Source organism: Myripristis murdjan, chromosome 13, assembly GCF_902150065.1.
Source record: "Myripristis murdjan chromosome 13, fMyrMur1.1, whole genome shotgun sequence".
Lineage (NCBI taxonomy): Eukaryota > Metazoa > Chordata > Actinopteri > Holocentriformes > Holocentridae > Myripristis > Myripristis murdjan.
Window position 1 is genome coordinate 31,326,998 of NC_043992.1, and position 18,979 is coordinate 31,345,976.

Sequence of the window (18,979 nt, forward strand, 5' to 3'; positions counted from 1 at the left end):
GTTATTTCCTCTCATGCAGGCGCAGAATGTATGTGCTAATTAGCCGTTGGCTGTAGCCTTTGCGATGTGTTCAAGTGCAACTTTTTGGTCTGAACAAAGGCAATGCATTGGCCTTTGTTACTACTAGTTCTTTGATGTGTTGTTTCATCTGTTTCACCTGGATGCAGATATGTCAGGGCCCTTATCCTCCTAGCTTCCTAGCATTGATGAAGGAGGGCTTCAAGGACCAGTAATGGTCATGAAATTACACTAGCCCTGAGCTCCCTTTCATCCCTCCATCTCATGTCACATTAGGTAGTGGTGCTTTGGTTCTCCTGGTGGCTACAAGGTGATGGGCCACTGGGATGTCATTGGGATCTGAAGACAGCTTATCAGCGATATGTCTGTTTGAGCACTGGGCATGTATGGATGGATAGTTATTGACTTCACTAGACTGCGGTTCACTATTGTCCATAGTCAACTGGTGCACTGGCGTGGATATGGGTTCAAGTGGCTTTGAGTCTTGGGGTGGGCTTTAAAGCAAGTTGTTTGCGGCACATGGTGCTGTTCAGTGTGTTCACTGGTGCGCCTAAAAGCTGTTGGAACACCATCATGTCTATGCGAGCACCTCAGCAGCTGTCTTTAATTGTGCTTCAGCAGTGACTGTTGAACCCACTCCAGCTGGAGAGTGTGCAAGTTGGCTTGTGGCTCTATTTTCATAGCTTTGCAGCTGTTACAAACAAACATTAAAAGCACTTAAAACAAAACATATATTCACAATTTAGAGAATCCTGTGCCTTAAAGACATACTAGAGGAAGTAGATCTAGCTCGGGAAATAATTACAAATTCCATTAGAATTTGCCTCCAAACCCTTTACTACACTTTTAAATGCCCTAATCGGGGTCACCTCATCTGGCTGCAAATCTGTCTGTGAGTGGTTCCAGGTTTTGGGGGCAGAGAACATGAAGGCCTGGTTGCCAAGTTCAGTGCTAACCTGGGGGACAGACAGTAAGAGGGTGTCATTAGAGAAGAAGCAATAATTACTAGTTTTGAGACATACTCACAAAAATAAGAGAGGAGCAAGCCAAGGATAGACTTATAAATAAATATCTACCAGTGAGTGAGCCTGCACAAGGCCAATAAAGGCCAGTGAACTCATAGGTCTGTAGAGTGCAATGGTGAGAGAGAGCTTCGCAGCCTATGACGTCAGAGTGCTGTGGTACCCAGTATCCAGCTAGTGCACATAGTATAGCTACAATAGTTGCATATTCAATTAGGGGTAAGAGCGTAGCCTGAACAAAAGTTGACCCAAAACAGAACCTTGGGGGACACCGGATGCAACATGTAGTACATTGGAGGTAGTGCTATCAAATTTAATATATAGTGTCCTCTCAGAGAGGTAATTTTCAGGCCAACCAACAGCTTGCAGACAGCTCAGTATTGAGCAGCTGATGCTTCAGGATAAGGTGGTCAACTGTATCAAATGCTTTTGAAAGATTATTAAAGACAGTGGCACAGGTTTTTTTGTGATCCAGTAGCTCAATTAACAAGCTTTAATGATGCTGTGATGGTACTGTGCTACTTGCAGAAGCCGGACTGGTACAATTATTGCTGAGGGATTCCTTCAGTTAATATGACTTTTTACTTTTCTGCTGACTAGACAGATTGTTCTGTTTCCTTGAAGAGTCCAAGACGAGATGTTGAGTATTTACAAACGGAGAGGGAAGTGCTGTATGGCTCTAGTGGCGTATATGACAGGTGCTCTTTAGTGAGGCAGGTAAAAGTCCATTTAGAAACAATATCCTGGAAGTCTTTGTCTTTTAATAAAGCAAAATGGCTATTTTTTTGCTTGAGCAAGGCAACTAACTAACATAGTTGCTTAAGCAATAAATAATCATAGAAAATAACAATAAGCTTTGCTGCCTGCCTAGGCATTTCATTCAAATTTGTATTTAATTCCAGAGTTGCTTTTTCTCTCTCAAAAATGGGGCAACATAAATCAAATAGCCAGAAGTCTGATTACAATAATAACCAAATTATGATCCACAGGGTCAGTCCATCACAGTTTCGCTGTGGATGGCAGTGCGCGTCCTGTTTATTTCCACAATACAATAAAACACAATTGGCAACCAAGATTAACGCTCCCCTCACTTCAGTCAAGAATGCTCGCAGAAGGTAGTGTTGACACTCTATACTCATGACTTTCAATAAAATGAGATGTTAGTGATGTGATAATGTGATGTTAAAAGCTTTGTGCCAAAGGCAAATTCTCTGGTGTAAAGTTCCCTCTGTATCATTTGAAAGAATGAACAGAAACACTAAACAGAGGTTTACTGTCATGAAAGTCATACTAGATGTCAAACAAAGTCATCAGCAAAATATAATGTATTTCAAGGCTCATGGTGAAATAGCTTCTGCAGACGCTATGACAAAAAATTGTCTAATGTCCTACATTTCTTCACTTTGATATCAAATGTCGCTATGTTTGGCCCTGCCCAAACTTCTGCCACTACCCTGATGAGTGATGTGAAAGATTAAACAATGATGCAAATCCACCAAGGGAGTGACATAGCACTGTCTTTAAATAGGTTACTTGGCTTAGTAAACAGCCAAACAGGACAATCATGAGGGCGTCTTTAGACATCTATGTGCTCTTGTGCATGTGCTTAAGTTTGATAATGTTCTCTTTCTCCTTTTTCTCCCTTGTGTCTTCCTCCCTTCCCTCTGTTTGTCAGTTATGGAAACAGTTTCACCTTAATGGGTTGCACAAAGATGGAGATGTGGTTCTCGGTGGGCTGTTTGAGGTCCATTATTCCGCTGTCTTCCCTGAGCTTTCCTTCACTTCAGAGCCACAGCAGCCCAGCTGCCAAGGGTGAGTCTCACATGGATACAGCACAGTAAAGAATTGTGCAGATCAGTGAGGTCTGTGTAGAATATTCATTTTATTCAGAATATTTTGTGTAAGAACTGTACTGTGATTTTTAGGACTTTTTGAAGAGTTTTCATGACTGAATTTGTTTTGTTTTGGTCAAAATTCCAGATATAGAGTGATAAATGATATATGTACTTAGCCTGTTTCTTAGCAACACTCTGTTGCTTTTGTATATTCCTAACACAGCTCTTACAATAATTATTTGCTATTTTCAGTAGTTAATAGTGACATTTTTTGTGTTAGTTTTGACATTCTAGGGTTCAGGCATGCCCAGACCATGGCCTTTGCAATTGATGAGATCAACAGGAACTCAAACCTGCTACCTAATGTGACTCTGGGATACAGTTTCTATGATAACTGTGCCACACTTGGAGTTGCATTTCGTGCTGCATTGTCACTGGTGGGTGGCCAAGAGGGGCAGTTCGTATTGGACAATACCTGTTTAGGTTCCCCTCCAGTGCTGGCGATTGTGGGTGATTCCTCTTCAACAAATTCTATTGCCATCTCCAGTGTCTTAGGTTTATACAAAGTGCCGATGGTACATTTCCTATAATTTGCCCCATTTATCATAAAACAATGCTTTTGATGTGCTCCGTTTTAATCAAAGTTATGTTTCAACATACATGAGTAAATGAAATAGTTAATAATGACACTGAATGGGATATACTGATATACAGGTATTACATACTGTGCTCTGGGCATCCATGCTGTGTCTCATACAGGTGAGCTACTTTGCCACATGTTCCTGCCTGAGTGACCGGCAGCAGTTTCCATCCTTCTTTAGAACAATCCCAAGTGATGCCTTCCAGGTAAACCCCAAGCAAAATAAGATCTTAAAATTATTTTGTTGACAGCAATAAAACATACCACATGAAATAGGCAAGCTTAGCTTGGAAAGAAATCCCTCCCCTTAATGGAACTGGTTTTCCTTTGTGTATCAAAAGCCATATGCTTTGCGAGTAATTAATGATGTTATGTGGTTTCAGATGACACAGGTGAAGGACAATAATTACATGGTATTAACTGTGAGAACTGGATAGGAGATTTTACCTTGAAACAATATGCCATTCTCAGCATCAATGTTTCCACTCTTATCTGATAAGGTTCGTGCAATGCTCCAGATTCTGAAGCGGTTCGGCTGGACTTGGGTGGGCCTGCTGATCAGTGATGATGACTACGGACTGCATGCTGCCCGATCCTTCCAGTCTGACCTGGCTCAGTCTGGTGGAGGTTGTCTGGCATATTTAGAGGTTTTGCCCTGGAGTAATGACCCAGCTGAACTTAGGAGGATTGTGAATGTGATGAAGAAATCCACAGCTCGTGTGGTCATTGCATTCGCACATGAGAGTCACATGGTTGACCTTATGGAAGAGGTTAGGATTTAATTACATCTAAATTTAAAACTCATAATTATAATGATTATTCATAAAAAAATGTCCACAAATTGGGGGATTAAGGGGCTGTGTTTGGTCTGTCTAGCCCTCTTCACAACTAGAAAGTAAATTTGGCAGTTTTTTTCAGTATAGAAGGAACTTCATTAGTGCTACTGAGATCTGGAATTATGTAACTGACATATTTCAATTCCCAGGTGGTAAAGCAGAATGTGACAGGTCTGCAGTGGATAGCCAGTGAAGCCTGGACAGCAGCCACTGTTCTGCAGACACCCAACCTCATGCCATACCTGGGGGGCACTCTGGGTATTGCCATACGTCGAGGAGAGATACCAGGACTCAGGGACTTCCTGTTAGGAATACGTCCTGACAGTGACCTTAACAACAACTATGAAAACAGCATAGTGATTGTCTTTTGTATCACTTTATGATCTAATCAAGTTATCACATCAGTGTCATCATATGTTAATCCTCATTTTCTGTGTTCAGGTGAGGCAGTTTTGGGAGTACACATTTCAGTGTCAATTCTCACCACCTCCAGCAGGGTGGTTGGATACTGGGGGAGCACTGTGCACTGGACAGGAAGATCTAGAGAGTGTGGTGACCACCTTTTTGGATATGTCAGACCTCAGGCCAGAGTACAATGTGTACAAGGCTGTGTATGCCCTGGCATATGCCCTCGATGACATGTTGCAGTGTGTGCCAGGCAGAGGGCCTTTCAGAGGGCACAGCTGTGCCAGTTTACAGAAACTGCAGCCATGGCAGGTGAGATATCAATTTACACTCCACCTGTTACACCACAAGTCGCTTATTTAACACATAATCGGACAACAGCCGCCTGAGACTCAGTATGCCAAATTGATTGGATCAAACTGAAATGTTCATGTTTTTGAATAGTATGATGACTGATTCAAGGTTTACACTGAACATTTTGTATTACTAATTGTGTAAAGAGTATACTTTTTACCTACAATATGTCTCACTGTTCATCTCTTTCTTGGTTTCTTTTTTTCTACCCAACATGTCCAGCTTGTGTTTTATTTGGAGAGGATCAACTTCACCACAGCATTTGGTGATCAAGTGTCATTTGATGAGAATGGTGATGCCTTACCAATCTATGATGTGATGAACTGGCGTTGGCTCACTGATGGGAGCACAACAGTTCAGACTGTGGGTGTTGTTAAGAAGTCCGCCTCTACAGGTGAAGAGCTCACACTGGATGAAGACAGGATCTTCTGGAATTTTGAATCCAAAAAGGTCACTAACAGCTACCTATTCTGTTGTTATTAAAAAATAAATAAATGAATAAAAATAACTTTTCCTGATTGTGTCACATTATTGCATGTAGAATGATGGTGACTATTGTTCCTCTCCCTGTAGCCGCCCCGGTCAGTGTGCAGTGAGAGCTGCCCACCAGGCACCCGCATTGCCAGAAGGAAAGGAGAACCTGTGTGCTGTTTTGACTGCATTCCTTGTTCTGACGGAAAGTTCAGTAATGAGACTGGTTGGTATTTATTATTGAAAGGTATAGCTGTTCTTTAGTGATAGACTGTGTTTATGCATCTCTTTTCATTACCTGCTGTTTTTCTGTCAGACTCCATGGAGTGCATCAGTTGTCCAGAGGACTTCTGGTCCAGCCCCCAGCATGATCACTGCATCCCCAAAAGAATAGAGTTCCTCTCCTACCACGAGCCCTTGGGTATTTGCTTGACAACTGCCTCATTACTAGGCACACTGATCTGCACCATTGTGCTGGGAGTCTTCATCTATCATCGCAGCACTCCCATGGTGCGTGCCAACAACTCAGAACTCAGCTTCCTGCTCTTGCTGTCACTCAAATTATGCTTCCTGTGCTCGCTGCTCTTCATTGGTCGGCCCAGGCTATGGACATGCCAGCTGAGGCATGCAGCTTTTGGGATCAGCTTTGTGCTGTGTGTCTCATGTATCCTGGTGAAAACCATGGTGGTGTTGGCTGTATTCAAGGCCTCCAAACCTGGAGGTGGAGCCAGTCTCAAATGGTTTGGTGCTGTGCAGCAAAGAGGGACAGTTTTGGTTCTTACTTCCATTCAGGCAGCAATCTGCACAGCCTGGCTTGTCTCTTCCTCACCAGCTCCTCATAAAAACACACAATACCACAGTGACAAGATAGTCTATGAGTGTGTCATAGGGTCCACGGTTGGTTTTGCAGTCTTACTGGGCTATATTGGCTTTCTGGCTATCATCAGCTTCCTCCTAGCGTTCCTGGCAAGGAATCTTCCAGACAACTTCAATGAGGCCAAGCTCATCACGTTCAGCATGCTGATCTTCTGTGCTGTGTGGGTTGCCTTTATCCCTGCTTATATCAACTCCCCAGGAAAATATGCAGATGCTGTGGAGGTATTTGCCATCATGGCCTCCAGTCTTGGCCTCCTGGTGGCACTGTTTGGACCAAAGTGTTTTATAATCCTGCTGAGACCTGAGAGGAACACCAAGAAAGCTATCATGGGTCGAGGCACCAGCAAGACATAAAAGCTGTACTTCAGTTTAGCAGTAAAACTTGTCTTTCTTTCTATGTCTTTCTGTCTTGACTCAAGACAAGGTGCGATAGAGCATATGCCACAGTGTCACAGAGACTCTTCTTACTTGTGTCATCATTGTGAACCAATTCATGACTTTGTCTTTTTCAAAAATAACTCTCCTTTTCGGCTCCTTCCATCACTCAGCACTGATCTGCTCATGAATGACCCACATACAGCATACGATTATGTACAATTGCACTTTTTTCATACACACATAGCAAAACAAGGCAATGCTTCGGAGGTAACAACAAAGTATTACAACAATGTTGGTGAAAATTTGTCTCTCCCTTTCATTTCTTATTTTTGCCCTATAGTCACTTGCTTTTCTAGTTATTTCCTGGCCTCCATAGTCACACCATAATATTATCATGTAATGTGTAGTCTAATTTAATGTGTAACTGATAGTAGGTCCAATTATTAAGGTGAATAGATGCTTGTTTAATAATTTAATACTCTTTTATTTAGGCAATACTTTTTATAATAGATTTTCAATTTACAGTTTGTATATCTGATGGGCTTCAGTACAGTTTCAAATGTCTTGTATGTTGTATGTCTTGTAATAATGTTTATTATTTTGTATGCTTTCACATAACTAAACTGATGCACAGCAATTATATAACCTATTTACTGGACTTAAAACTTGTAATATACTATATACTGAGGCTGCACCACAGGTAATATTACCATGTTTTTGAGCCATGATTACTAAACAGCAGTAGTACAGGATATGTTTTGGTTCTTAACCATAGGTGTACCATGTTTTTTTCTGTAATGGCTGAAAACATGGGTCAAAGCTCCAGTGGATGTCAACAGACATCATTCTCCACATAGGCCTAATTAGAGAAAATATTCACACTTATATCCGCACTAAAATAAGTCTTTGAGCAATTGCCTTGAATGAATGCATATTTTTTCCTCCTCTCTGATGAATAGCCAGTGGGTCACAATTTTAGTGAATAAAAATGATGCTGAACAAGAGCAGTGTGTGTGATTGTTGCTCCTTAGTAGTGTAAATAACAAAAACCTCATCATCATGTTGTATTATAAATTATGAGGTCAACAAATAATATAAGACAATAACATTTAGTTATTTTCAAACCACTGACCACCAATATATAGCCCATCCCGATCCCGATCACACACACACACACACACACACACACACACACTCACACACACACACACACACACACACATACACACTCACACACAAACACGAGTAAAAACAATATTTCCCCAGCTACGCTTGGCAGAGATGAAAGGAGACATTCAATATACAATAAAACTAGAATTTTTAGATACTGCTCTGGTAGATCATTGTGATCATTACAACTCCTTAATAAGGGGCTGGCATTGTGGGACATTTGTGGTGTAGCTTTTTATGCTGGGCTAGAGAGATAATTAGGTTAGGTACTTCACTAGCGAGAAGCTATCACACAGGCTGCATCATACAGTTAAGCTGTTCATACTACATTTGAGGGCTTACATCAGCACAAACCTAGTGGAACTATGGACAGATGTATGGAGCCTGAAAAAGAATATTAATTAGAAAATCAAGGATAATACAGACCTTGGCAAACATTTCCAAACTAGTGTCTACAATAAGTGTTCATTGCAGACAAACACAACACCAGATGATTCTTCTAATAACGACATGTATGTGTGTTAAAACTGTGAGACACACTTCTGTGCTCAGTCCGATGGGATGCATGTTATTTCTGTAAAAGGTTGGAGTAAGAAACAAATCAACATTAATTCTTGTATGCTCCAAATACCCCAAGCCCTTCAATATGAACTGACTCAACTAAGGCATACTGTTATGTCATTTCTGTTGTCCTAATATAACAATACATGTCTTACAGCTCAGGGGTTCATATTAGGCCAGAGATATACTTGCTTTTAACTGCATGGTTGCATGTGCATAATGTCTCCCTTGGAAATTCTGCATCCATTTTTCACATTAAGTTGTGTGCAATACAGACATGAACTGCAGGGGCAGTGTAGCGTCAGTATGGGGATGTGACATGGTGAGGATGGTCTCTTCCTTGGACCCTGTACACAATTTGTTACATTTATTTCAATGACATTCAGATAGTGTCTACTGTTTTAGCCACCTTCTGCTTCAAGTTATCAAGTTATCTGTAGTTAGTAAATTGGTAGACTTAGCAGCTAAGAAGCGTTTTCTTATTGCATTCGTGTATTCCTGTAGTAGGGTTTAAACTTTGCATAAATGTATCTGGCATCATGCACATAGAAATACACATTCGAGGCGCTATTTTATTTAAAATTATGTATTTTTCCTTACATTTAATAATGAATTCCACAGGAACTGCTGCATCTGCAAGACCCACCACACTGGTGGGTTCTTTGTTTGTTTGTTTGTTTTGAATGGACCCGTTTTTTCTGCACGCTCAAGATTGTGGTATACATACAGCTGGCAAGAAGAACATATCTTACTCATCAATCAAAATCCGCTAGATGAAGGCTGCATCTCTCGCCTGTATTCAAAGCATCCTTCCAATTGGAAAAGCCTTGAGTGATGTGGGACGAGAAACAACAAAACATTAAGACACAGGATGGTTTAGTGTCCTGCTACCACCTAGTGGACATTGGTAAACTCATTAATGTTTGCTACACTCTAATGTGTAACAAAGATAGTGTGTGACAATGAAATCGACAGTATTGGGACTTTTGGTCATTTGGCAATTTTAAATGGGACTGAGATCTCTTAATATACCCATGTTGTAAGTCGGGCCACAAAAAGGGTTGTTTTACACTGCACGGTGTTTTTGCAAACATGAAAGGCTGTCAGCTCATGCTTTACAATCAACCATCAACTGTAATGTGCAAATTTATATGTGATATGTGTGTTTATGTATCTATCTATGTGTGTGTGTGTGCATGGGTGTACTTTTTAATGAAATGTACATGAGGCCCTGCCCCAACATCTGCCATTTCCCAAATGGGTCATATGACAGATTAAACACTGACGCAGGTTGGGAAAGGGGATGACATGGCACTGCCTTTAAATTATGTGATGAGGCTGAGAAAACAGGTAAACACAGGAGAACAGTCATTATGCCATTTTCAGATATAGATGTGATCTTGTGCATGGTGGTGATCTGGCAAATGTTTTCTTCCTGCTTTTGCTCAAACGTGTCTTCCTCTGTTTCTTCCTCGTGTCAGTTACAGAAACAGTTTCTTGTTAATGGGATCCACAAAACTGGAGATGTGGTTCTAGGTGGACTGTTTGAGGTCCACTTCTTCTCTGTTTTACCTGAACTTTCTTTCACATCAGAGCCACAGGAACCTATCTGCCATGGGTGAGTAGTGTTGGGTAGTTGGGTAGATCACTCTCATCTCTCAAGTTTTTTTTTCTTTTTTTTTTTTTGACTCAACTGGTTGTAATTGGTATCTTGTTAACATTTATGTATACAGTGTTTTACCATTATAATTATGGCTATTCATCTGGTTTATTTAAGAGCATCATGGCCCGCTTCATCCCTGTTATCATATGGTTTATTTTTCAGCAAAATTCAGTGACATTTTTGTGTCAGTTTTAACGTTTTAGGATTCAGGCAGTTCCAGACCATGGCCTTCACTATTGATGAGATCAACAGGAACTCAAACCTGCTACCTAATATGACTCTGGGATACAGTATGTATGATAATTGTGCCACAGTTGGAGTTGCATTTCATGCTGCTTTGTCAATGGCGAGTGGTCAAGGCGATCAATTCCTTTTGGTCAATAACTGTATAGGCCCCCCTCCAGTGCTGGGGATTGTGGGTGATTCTTCCTCTACACATTCTATTGCCATTTCTGCTGTCTTAGGTTTATACAGAGTACCAATGGTAAGTTTTCCATCTGCTACAATCAGAAAGTGTTTCTTCATATGCTTGATTTTCATTTAATTTTACATGTAAATATATTGTAGTATATGTAATTTATGACTGAAAGAGCTTGTACATTGTCTGTGTCTCATGCAGGTGAGTTACTATGCCACATGTTCCTGCCTGAGTAACCGGAAACGGTTTCCATCCTTCTTTAGAACAATCCCAAGTGATGCCTTCCAGGTGAAACAAGATGTTGAAATCAACTCAAATTGGGAGAGCAAAAAAAAAAAAAAAATCTGAAAAAAAATCTGCACAGATTTGTTTTTCACCTATCACAAGTTTTTCTGTGTCAGTTATTGAGCCACATGGCCTCAGATGATACAGCTGATAGGCCATGATTAAATAATTTTTATGCTGAGCCTATATAGGAGATTTTCCCTTGAAACAATATGCCATTCTCAGCATTAATATTTCCACTCTTTATCTGATAAGGTTCGTGCAATGCTCCAGATTCTGAAGCGGTTCGGCTGGACTTGGGTGGGCCTGCTGGTCAGTGATGATGACTACGGACTGCATGCTGCCCGATCCCTCCAGTCTGACCTGGCTCAGTCTGGTGGAGGTTGTCTGGCCTATTTAGAGGTTTTGCCCTGGAGTAATGACCCAGCTGAACTTAGGAGGATTGTGAATGTGATGAAGAAATCCACAGCTCGTGTGGTCATTGGATTTGCACATGAGAGCCAAATGATTCACGTGATGGAAGAGGTTGGGATTAAATTACATCACAATTTAGAAATCTGCACTTTTACACAAGATTAAAAAATGTGTTAGATTCTTATGGGATAAGCATGTCATATTTCGATAATGGAAAAATGCTTTGACAGGTTGAAATTTATTGTTTGAAAACTTGAAATCTAATTTTAAGTTTTTTTGCAAGACAGAAACTAAGTTTTCCGTAAGTCTGATTTTGTTCTTTACTTTTTTTTCACAAATGCAGCACTCTTTTTAGTGTTTTTCCAACAGATTTTCAAATTTGGCACTGTTCTCACAATGCATTTGTTTGTTCTCCAGGTTTGAAACCTTGGCTTGCACATGTTGGGGAAAAGGTTTTGAAATGTTCACACTTGGATTTCGAAAGGGTGAAACTTTATTTTTAATTTTTGCGGATACTCATTTGCACTTGTATCGTTATTTCAGAGCTGAGTTTACAACAACCACTTTTCAGAGATCTGCCTACACAATTGCAAGATTGCAAGTCATATGATTTATGGCAGTGTCTCATAGCTCAAGTCTTAAACTCAGAAACAAATAGTCGAAGAAAAAAAGAGCCAGGACCCAACATTTCAAACATGGAGAACAAACTAATGCACTGGAAGAACACTGACAAATTTAAAATTGTGTAAGAGACACACTGTAAAAGCAGTGCTGTTGTAAAGAACAAAGTACACAATCATGCCTGCAGAAATTTGAATTTTTTTTTCAGCATATCAAAGCATTATGGTTGTGAACCCTGAACTTGACGAGACAAAACAACATTTATTATAAACAGAGATAAAGCTGGTGGGGGTGAAATCAGTCCAGGGAGAGTATATGGTTGAAGAGGGATCCGGGATGGTGAGCTGCTGGCACTCCCACTGGAACTCCCAGATGAGAGTTTGATCCAGAATGAGCTGGGGGGCATCCCAGCACCGCTTCTCTGGGTATTGCATACCACAGCCACAGCAGTAACAATCCAGGAGACGAGGTACCGTGAAGGTGGGGTCATCGTTAATGATTCAGCAGAAATATTAAAAACAGAATGGACCCAAAGGGTCCGAGGTAGTTTCAGGCGGACTGCATTTGGGTTATCAATGCTCAGAACATCAAATGGTCCAATTAAATTCAGAATCAGTTTGTTAGAGTCAGTTTTCATGGGCAAGTCCTTGGTGGACAGCCATACCTTATCCCCAGGGGTGTAGGCAAGAGTGTGCTGATGGTCGGCTTGACGCCTGTACCAGTCAGAGGCTCTGAAAAGAGCTGAACAGACCCGGTGCCAGGTCTTGTGGCATCTACGGGCCTGGACTTGAATAGAGATCCCCTTACCTGTGACATACCTGTGGCTGATGTGGGCAAGGTATTACGAGCATATTCCACCCAGGGGGGATGGTGGACCACGTTGTTGGGTTGGAGGAAACAATACAACGAAGGGAGGTTTCCCAGTCTTGCCTGTTCAGCTTGACCATTTGATTGTGGGTGGTATCTAGACATGAGACTGATAGTGGCTCCAGTAGTGGTGCAGAAGGCTTTCCACACTGCAAAAATGAACTAGGGGCTAGATGTGACCACAGACACCAAGGCACAGGCAAAAGGTGTACAAGACTTGTTCTGAGCATATACATGACAAGCAGACACAAAAGATTGGGCATCCTCATCAGTAGATGGCTACCAAAAATGTTGTTTGAGGAAGGCTAAAGTGCGCTTTAAGCCAAGGTGGCATGTCTGTTTGAAGTATTTCTGACTTAACTGAGTCAGGGACAAACAAGTGACCTGGCGTGCTATTTCCTGCAGTTGTGTTGTGACCACTGGACTGTTTTAACTTCTTCCTCAATCCTGAGACTCACCAACACGACAACACAGGAGGCTGGGATGATGGGTTCAGGGTATGTGGTGAAACCATCCTCCTTCCCATGCATACAGGAGAGAGTGTTGGGCTTAGCATTGTTGGAACGGGGCCAGGTCAAAGTGAAGTTAAAGAGTCCAAAAAGCAGGGCCCACCTGACTTGTCAAGAATTGAGTCACTTGGCAGACTGGATATATGCCAGATTTTTGTGGTTAATCCACACCACAAAAGACTGCACGGACCCCTCAAGCCAGTGCTGCCATTCTTCGAGTGCCAGCTTCACCGCTTCACGACTGCCTACATTATAATTCCTTTCAAAAACAGAGACAAAGAAAGGCATATGGATGTACCTTACCATCCTCTGCAGAGTGTGTCGAGAGCACAGCCCCCATCCTGATGTCTGAGGCATCCACTTCAACAACAAGCTTCTTTTCCCAATCTGGCTGGATGAGGATGAGATCTTAGGTGAAACAGCTCCTCAGCTCGAGGAATGCTGCTTGAGCAGTGGGCATCCACTGGATGTGGAAATAAGCGCAGTGAGTGCAGCAGCACCACGACTGAATTTGTTGATGAATCTTCTATGGAAATTAGCAAATCCTTGGAACCTCTGTAATTCCCTGCAGCTGGTTAAGCATGGCCAGTCCAGCACTGCTTGTACCTTCGCTGGGTCAAGGCAAACCTTTAAAACTTAGGGCCCTATCTTGTGCCACCCGCTATCCGCTGCCACTACCCGCTACCGGCAAATTGCGGATTTAGGAGCGTCCGCTATCCCTAAACGGTATCTTGCGCCACCCGCTACCCGCTATCCGTTATGCCGACTCCGTCATTTGCGCCTGGAGGTGTGTCCGTGGGCGTGTTTCATGCGCTATCCCTAAAGTTGCTATCTTGCGCACACACTTTAGGGAAAGCGGATAGCGGGTGGTCAGGACCACCCGCTATCCGCTATCCCTAAAGTTTGGGCTGTTACGAGAGCGTGCCCAGGCGGCTTCAATGCGCGCCCCGACGGAGCCTCGCCACACACACGGTCGGACTGATACCGGGACGCCGCCGGAATGGACTGAGTATATTACTCATATAGACTGTTTAGAGGAAAGACTGTTTTAATTGGACACTTACGCCAGCACGTTTTATTGTTTTATCATAAGCCAGCAGCTGTGCTATATTTTTATTTTTAATATTTTATTTGCCCAATCTACCTTGTCAATAAATTAGTTTACACATAGTTCCACCTCTGCCTCTTGTGTGTCTGTGGTGTGGCCCGGGGATTTTACTCAACCAGTACAACCTTGTGACACGTCCACTTGGACACATGTGGCTCCACCTCCCAAATTAACTCGCCTATAATATAATATATAATATGTATAAAGCCAACTTGCTTTAGCCTCAGCAGAACCCCTGAGAAATCTACCTCCCGCTCTCCATCGCGGGTTTAGGATTTAGGATTTAGGATAGCGCATCCTGCCCTTGGCACCTGGCACACTGATTGGTTTAACTGGCGTAACGCCCAAAACATGCCTATGCATAATATAGCGGGTAGCGCAGGTGTTTTGCGGATAGCGGGAGGTGCACAAGATAGAAACTTTTACGGGGGAACGCCTCTTCCTAAATCCTAAATCCGCAAATAGCGGGTTTAGGGAGTCTGGCGCAAGATAGGGCCCTTAGTGTCAATCTTGCAGCACCTTTTTTTTTTTATTACATCAAAAGCTTTTAGACACTGACTTTCAATGTTTTAAAGCTTTTTTTCAATTTCGAAATGTGACATCATATGTATCCTATGGATTTTGTCTTTGGCCTCGATATTTTTCTTAATAAGCAAATAACTGAATAATTCATGACTCTCATTGCCTAAACACACTGTTGCAGGAGAGAAGCAACTGGGAAAAATAAATTTCTTGATTGCATTACTGAAGGAACTTGCATTGTTTGAATGATGGGTCAGCTTTGATACAATATGCAAACACTAATTAGGACTGACATACATGAGCTTGCTCTCAGTAATGTGTATGACTGGATTTTACGTCTGCTTATATGACAAACACAAGATGTTGCATTGCATAATCATTAATTAACTATTTTAGTGCTACTGACATCTGGATTTATATATGTGACATATTTCAATCCCCAGGTGGTAAAGCAGAATGTGACAGGTCTGCAGTGGATAGCCAGTGAAGCCTGGACAGCAGCCACCGTTCTGCAGACACCCAACCTCATGCCATACCTGGGGGGCACTCTGGGTATTGCCATCCGTCGAGGAGAGATACCAGGACTCAGGGACTTCCTGTTAAGAATACATCCTGACAGTGACCTTTACAACAACTATAACAATAACATAGTGAGATATAAAATCACAAGAATCACACATTGTCACCATATTGTCATTATTCTTGAAATGATTTGTCTATATTTTGCTGACAGTCTCTTATCATTACTCTTGATATATTCATTTCTCCAGGTGAGGCAGTTTTGGGAGTACACATTTCAGTGTCGATTCTCACCACCTCCAGCAGGGTGGTTGGATACTGGGGGAGCACTGTGCACTGGACAGGAAGATCTGGAGAATGTGGCGACCACCTTTTTGGATATGTCAGACCTCAGGCCAGAGTACAATGTGTACAAGGCCGTGTATGCCCTGGCATACGCCCTTGATGACATGTTGCAGTGTGTGCCAGGCAGAGGGCCTTTCAGTGGGCACAGCTGTGCCAGTTTACAGAAACTGCAGCCATGGCAGGTGAGATATTAATTTAGCCTCCATCTGTTCACGTATCTTACTCCAAATATGCCAAATGTGTAGGTATGAGATTTATATTTTAAAATACATAGTTGTAGGATAAAATTATTCTTCCGCTCATTGTGTGATCTGTCATAATTAGAGTTGAGTATTAATCTTCATCTTTGTTAAACTGGATATTTGTCACTAATCCTGAAGGAATACTTTTGTATTACTTTTGTAATACTACATTCGTGCATATGCTTTTATAATAGTGATGGCATGTTATCGCTACCACATTTTTGTCTGTAATATTTTGTTTTGTTGTACAACACTTTGGTCAACTGATGTTTTTAAATGCACTTTATAAATAAACTTGACTTAATTTGATTTTTTTTTTTCTGCCTAACATGTCCAGCTTTTGTATTACTTGGAGAGGATCAACTTCACCACAGCATTTGGAGATCAAGTGTCATTTGATGAGAATGGTGATGCCTTACCAATCTATGATGTGATGAATTGGCGCTGGCTCCCTGATGGGAGCACAACAGTTCACAATGTGGGTGTTGTTAAGAAGTCAGCCTCCACAGGTGAAGAGCTCACACTGGATGAAGACAGGATCTTCTGGAATTTTGAATCCAAACAGGTCACTAACAGCTACCTATTCTGTTGTTATTTCAAAAAAAAAAAAAAAAAAACCTCATCATGATCATGACACATTATTGCATGTAGCATGATTGTGACTATTGTTCCTCTCCCTGTAGCCGCCCCGCTCAGTGTGCAGCGAGAGCTGCCCACCAGGCACCCGCATTGCCAGAAGGAAAGGAGAACCTGTATGCTGTTTTGACTGCATCCCTTGTTCTGACGGAAAGTTCAGCAATGAGACTGGTTGGTATTCATTATGACACAGTGCAGCATACTGTTTATGCTGTACTGTATGCATCTCTTTCATCACCTGCTGTTTTTTCTGCCAGACTCTATGGAGTGCATCAGCTGTCCAGAGGACTTCTGGTCCAGCCCCCAGCATGACCACTGCATCCCCAAAACAATAGAGTTCCTCTCCTACCATGAGCCCTTGGGTATCTGCTTGACAACTGCCTCATTGCTAGGCACACTGATCTGCACCATTGTGCTGGGAGTCTTCATCTATCATCGCAGCACTCCCATGGTGCGTGCCAACAACTCAGAACTGAGCTTCCTGCTCTTGCTGTCACTCAAACTATGCTTCCTGTGCTCGCTGCTCTTCATTGGTCGGCCCAGGTTATGGACATGCCAGCTGAGACATGCAGCATTTGGGATCAGCTTTGTGCTGTGTGTCTCATGTATCCTGGTGAAAACCATGGTGGTGTTGGCTGTATTCAAGGCCTCCAAACCTGGAGGTGGAGCCAGTCTCAAATGGTTTGGTGCTGTGCAGCAAAGAGGGACAGTTTTGGTTCTTACTTCCATTCAGGCAGCAATCTGCACAACCTGGCTTGTCTCTTCCTCACCAGCTCCTCATAAAAACACACAATACCACAGTGACAAGATAGTCTATGAGTGTGTCATAGGGTCCACAGTTGGTTTTGCAGTGTTACTGGGTTATATTGGCTTCCTGGCTATCCTCAGCTTCCTCCTAGCGTTCCTGGCAAGAAATCTTCCAGACAACTTCAATGAGGCCAAGCTCATCACATTCAGCATGCTGATCTTCTGTGCTGTGTGGGTTGCCTTTATCCCTGCTTATATCAACTCCCCAGGAAAATATGCAGATGCTGTGGAGGTATTTGCCATCCTGGCCTCCAGTCTTGGCCTCCTGGTGGCACTGTTTGGACCAAAGTGTTTTATAATCCTGCTGAGACCTGAGAGGAACACCAAGAAAGCTATCATGGGTCGAGGCACCAGCAAGACATAAAAGCTGTATGTCAGCTCATCATTAACTCTCCTTTTTCTCTCCTTCCATCACTCAGCACTGATCAGGAATGACCCACCTACAGAATATGATTATGTACAGTCACACTTTTTCATACACATGATAATACATATTACAAAACAAAACAATGCTCCAGAAGTAACAATAAAGTATTACAACAACATTGGTAAACATTTACATGTACATTTGAAAAGAATTACATATACTAACATTATATTTATGTCAGCCACTGTGAACAGAAGAAATTCCATTTAGATTCTCATTATGACATACTGATCAAACATCCACACCTATATGTATAGTTGAGGAGTTATAAAATACATGGAAGTCAATTAAGCCCCATCTACTCCCATTGTATTCATAAGTCAGCAACTGTATACAAAAGAAACTCTATTGAAATTTCAGAATGCTTAATATAATATGCTGGTCAAACATACACACTCATGACAATGGTGTGTAGTTAATAAAATACATGGAAATCAATGAAGCCTCATCCACTCCCATTGTAATATAATATAACAACTGTATTCAGTAGAAACTACATTCAAATGCGAAATGCTCAGTATAGCATACTGATCAAACATCCACACTCTCACACTGATGACATGTATGGCTTGTGAGTCAGGCAATGAAGCCTCATCCATTCCCTTTGTATTTACAGGTCTGTAGCTGTATATAGTAGAAACTCTGTTCAAATTTCTAAATGCTCAGTGTGACATGCTGATCAAACATTCACACTCTCATAATGACATGTATGATTTGAGTTATGAAATGCATGAAAATCAGTGAAGCCACATCCACTCCCATTATATTTATAAATCAGCAAATACATATGGTAGAAATACCATTCAATTCTTTTTAAATGCTTAGTATGTTATTCTGTTTAAACATGCACACTGTCAGAGTGATGAACAAATACATATATATCCAGCATTTCTTCAGGAAATGCTTGTTTTCTATTATTTAATGTTTTGCCTTATTTACTGTCTAACTGATAAAGTGGGTTCAATTATGACAGTAATTTCAGATGTGTGGAGAATGGTAGTGGAGTCCAGCTTTGCAATGCACCTACATA

The 18,979-nt window shown here is 41.7% G+C and overlaps 1 protein-coding gene across 1 annotated transcript; it reads left to right on the plus strand.

Annotated features, from left to right (window-relative positions):
* Positions 1-3,174: 3,174 nt before the first annotated feature.
* LOC115369728 (extracellular calcium-sensing receptor-like) lies at positions 3,175-17,886 on the plus strand. The gene is made up of 14 exons (XM_030066395.1): positions 3,175-3,450; positions 3,635-3,721; positions 4,016-4,285; positions 4,501-4,707; positions 4,793-5,068; positions 5,333-5,560; positions 5,684-5,807; positions 5,898-6,091; positions 10,849-10,935; positions 15,417-15,623; positions 15,744-16,019; positions 16,417-16,644; positions 16,763-16,886; positions 16,973-17,886. The coding sequence occupies exons 1-14, from the start codon at positions 3,190-3,192 to the stop codon at positions 17,884-17,886; spliced, it is 3,483 nt and encodes a 1,160-aa protein (XP_029922255.1). The 5' UTR covers positions 3,175-3,189.
* Positions 17,887-18,979: the final 1,093 nt, after the last annotated feature.

Coding starts and splice junctions, on each gene's coding strand:
- LOC115369728 (XM_030066395.1), top strand. CDS start 3,190: ATGGCCTTTGCAATTGATGAGATCAACAGGAACTCAAACCTGCTACCT. Junction 4,286..4,500: donor TGGTTGACCTTATGGAAGAG/GTTAGGATTTAA, acceptor TTCAATTCCCAG/GTGGTAAAGCAGAATGTGAC. Junction 15,624..15,743: donor ACAACTATAACAATAACATA/GTGAGATATAAA, acceptor TCATTTCTCCAG/GTGAGGCAGTTTTGGGAGTA.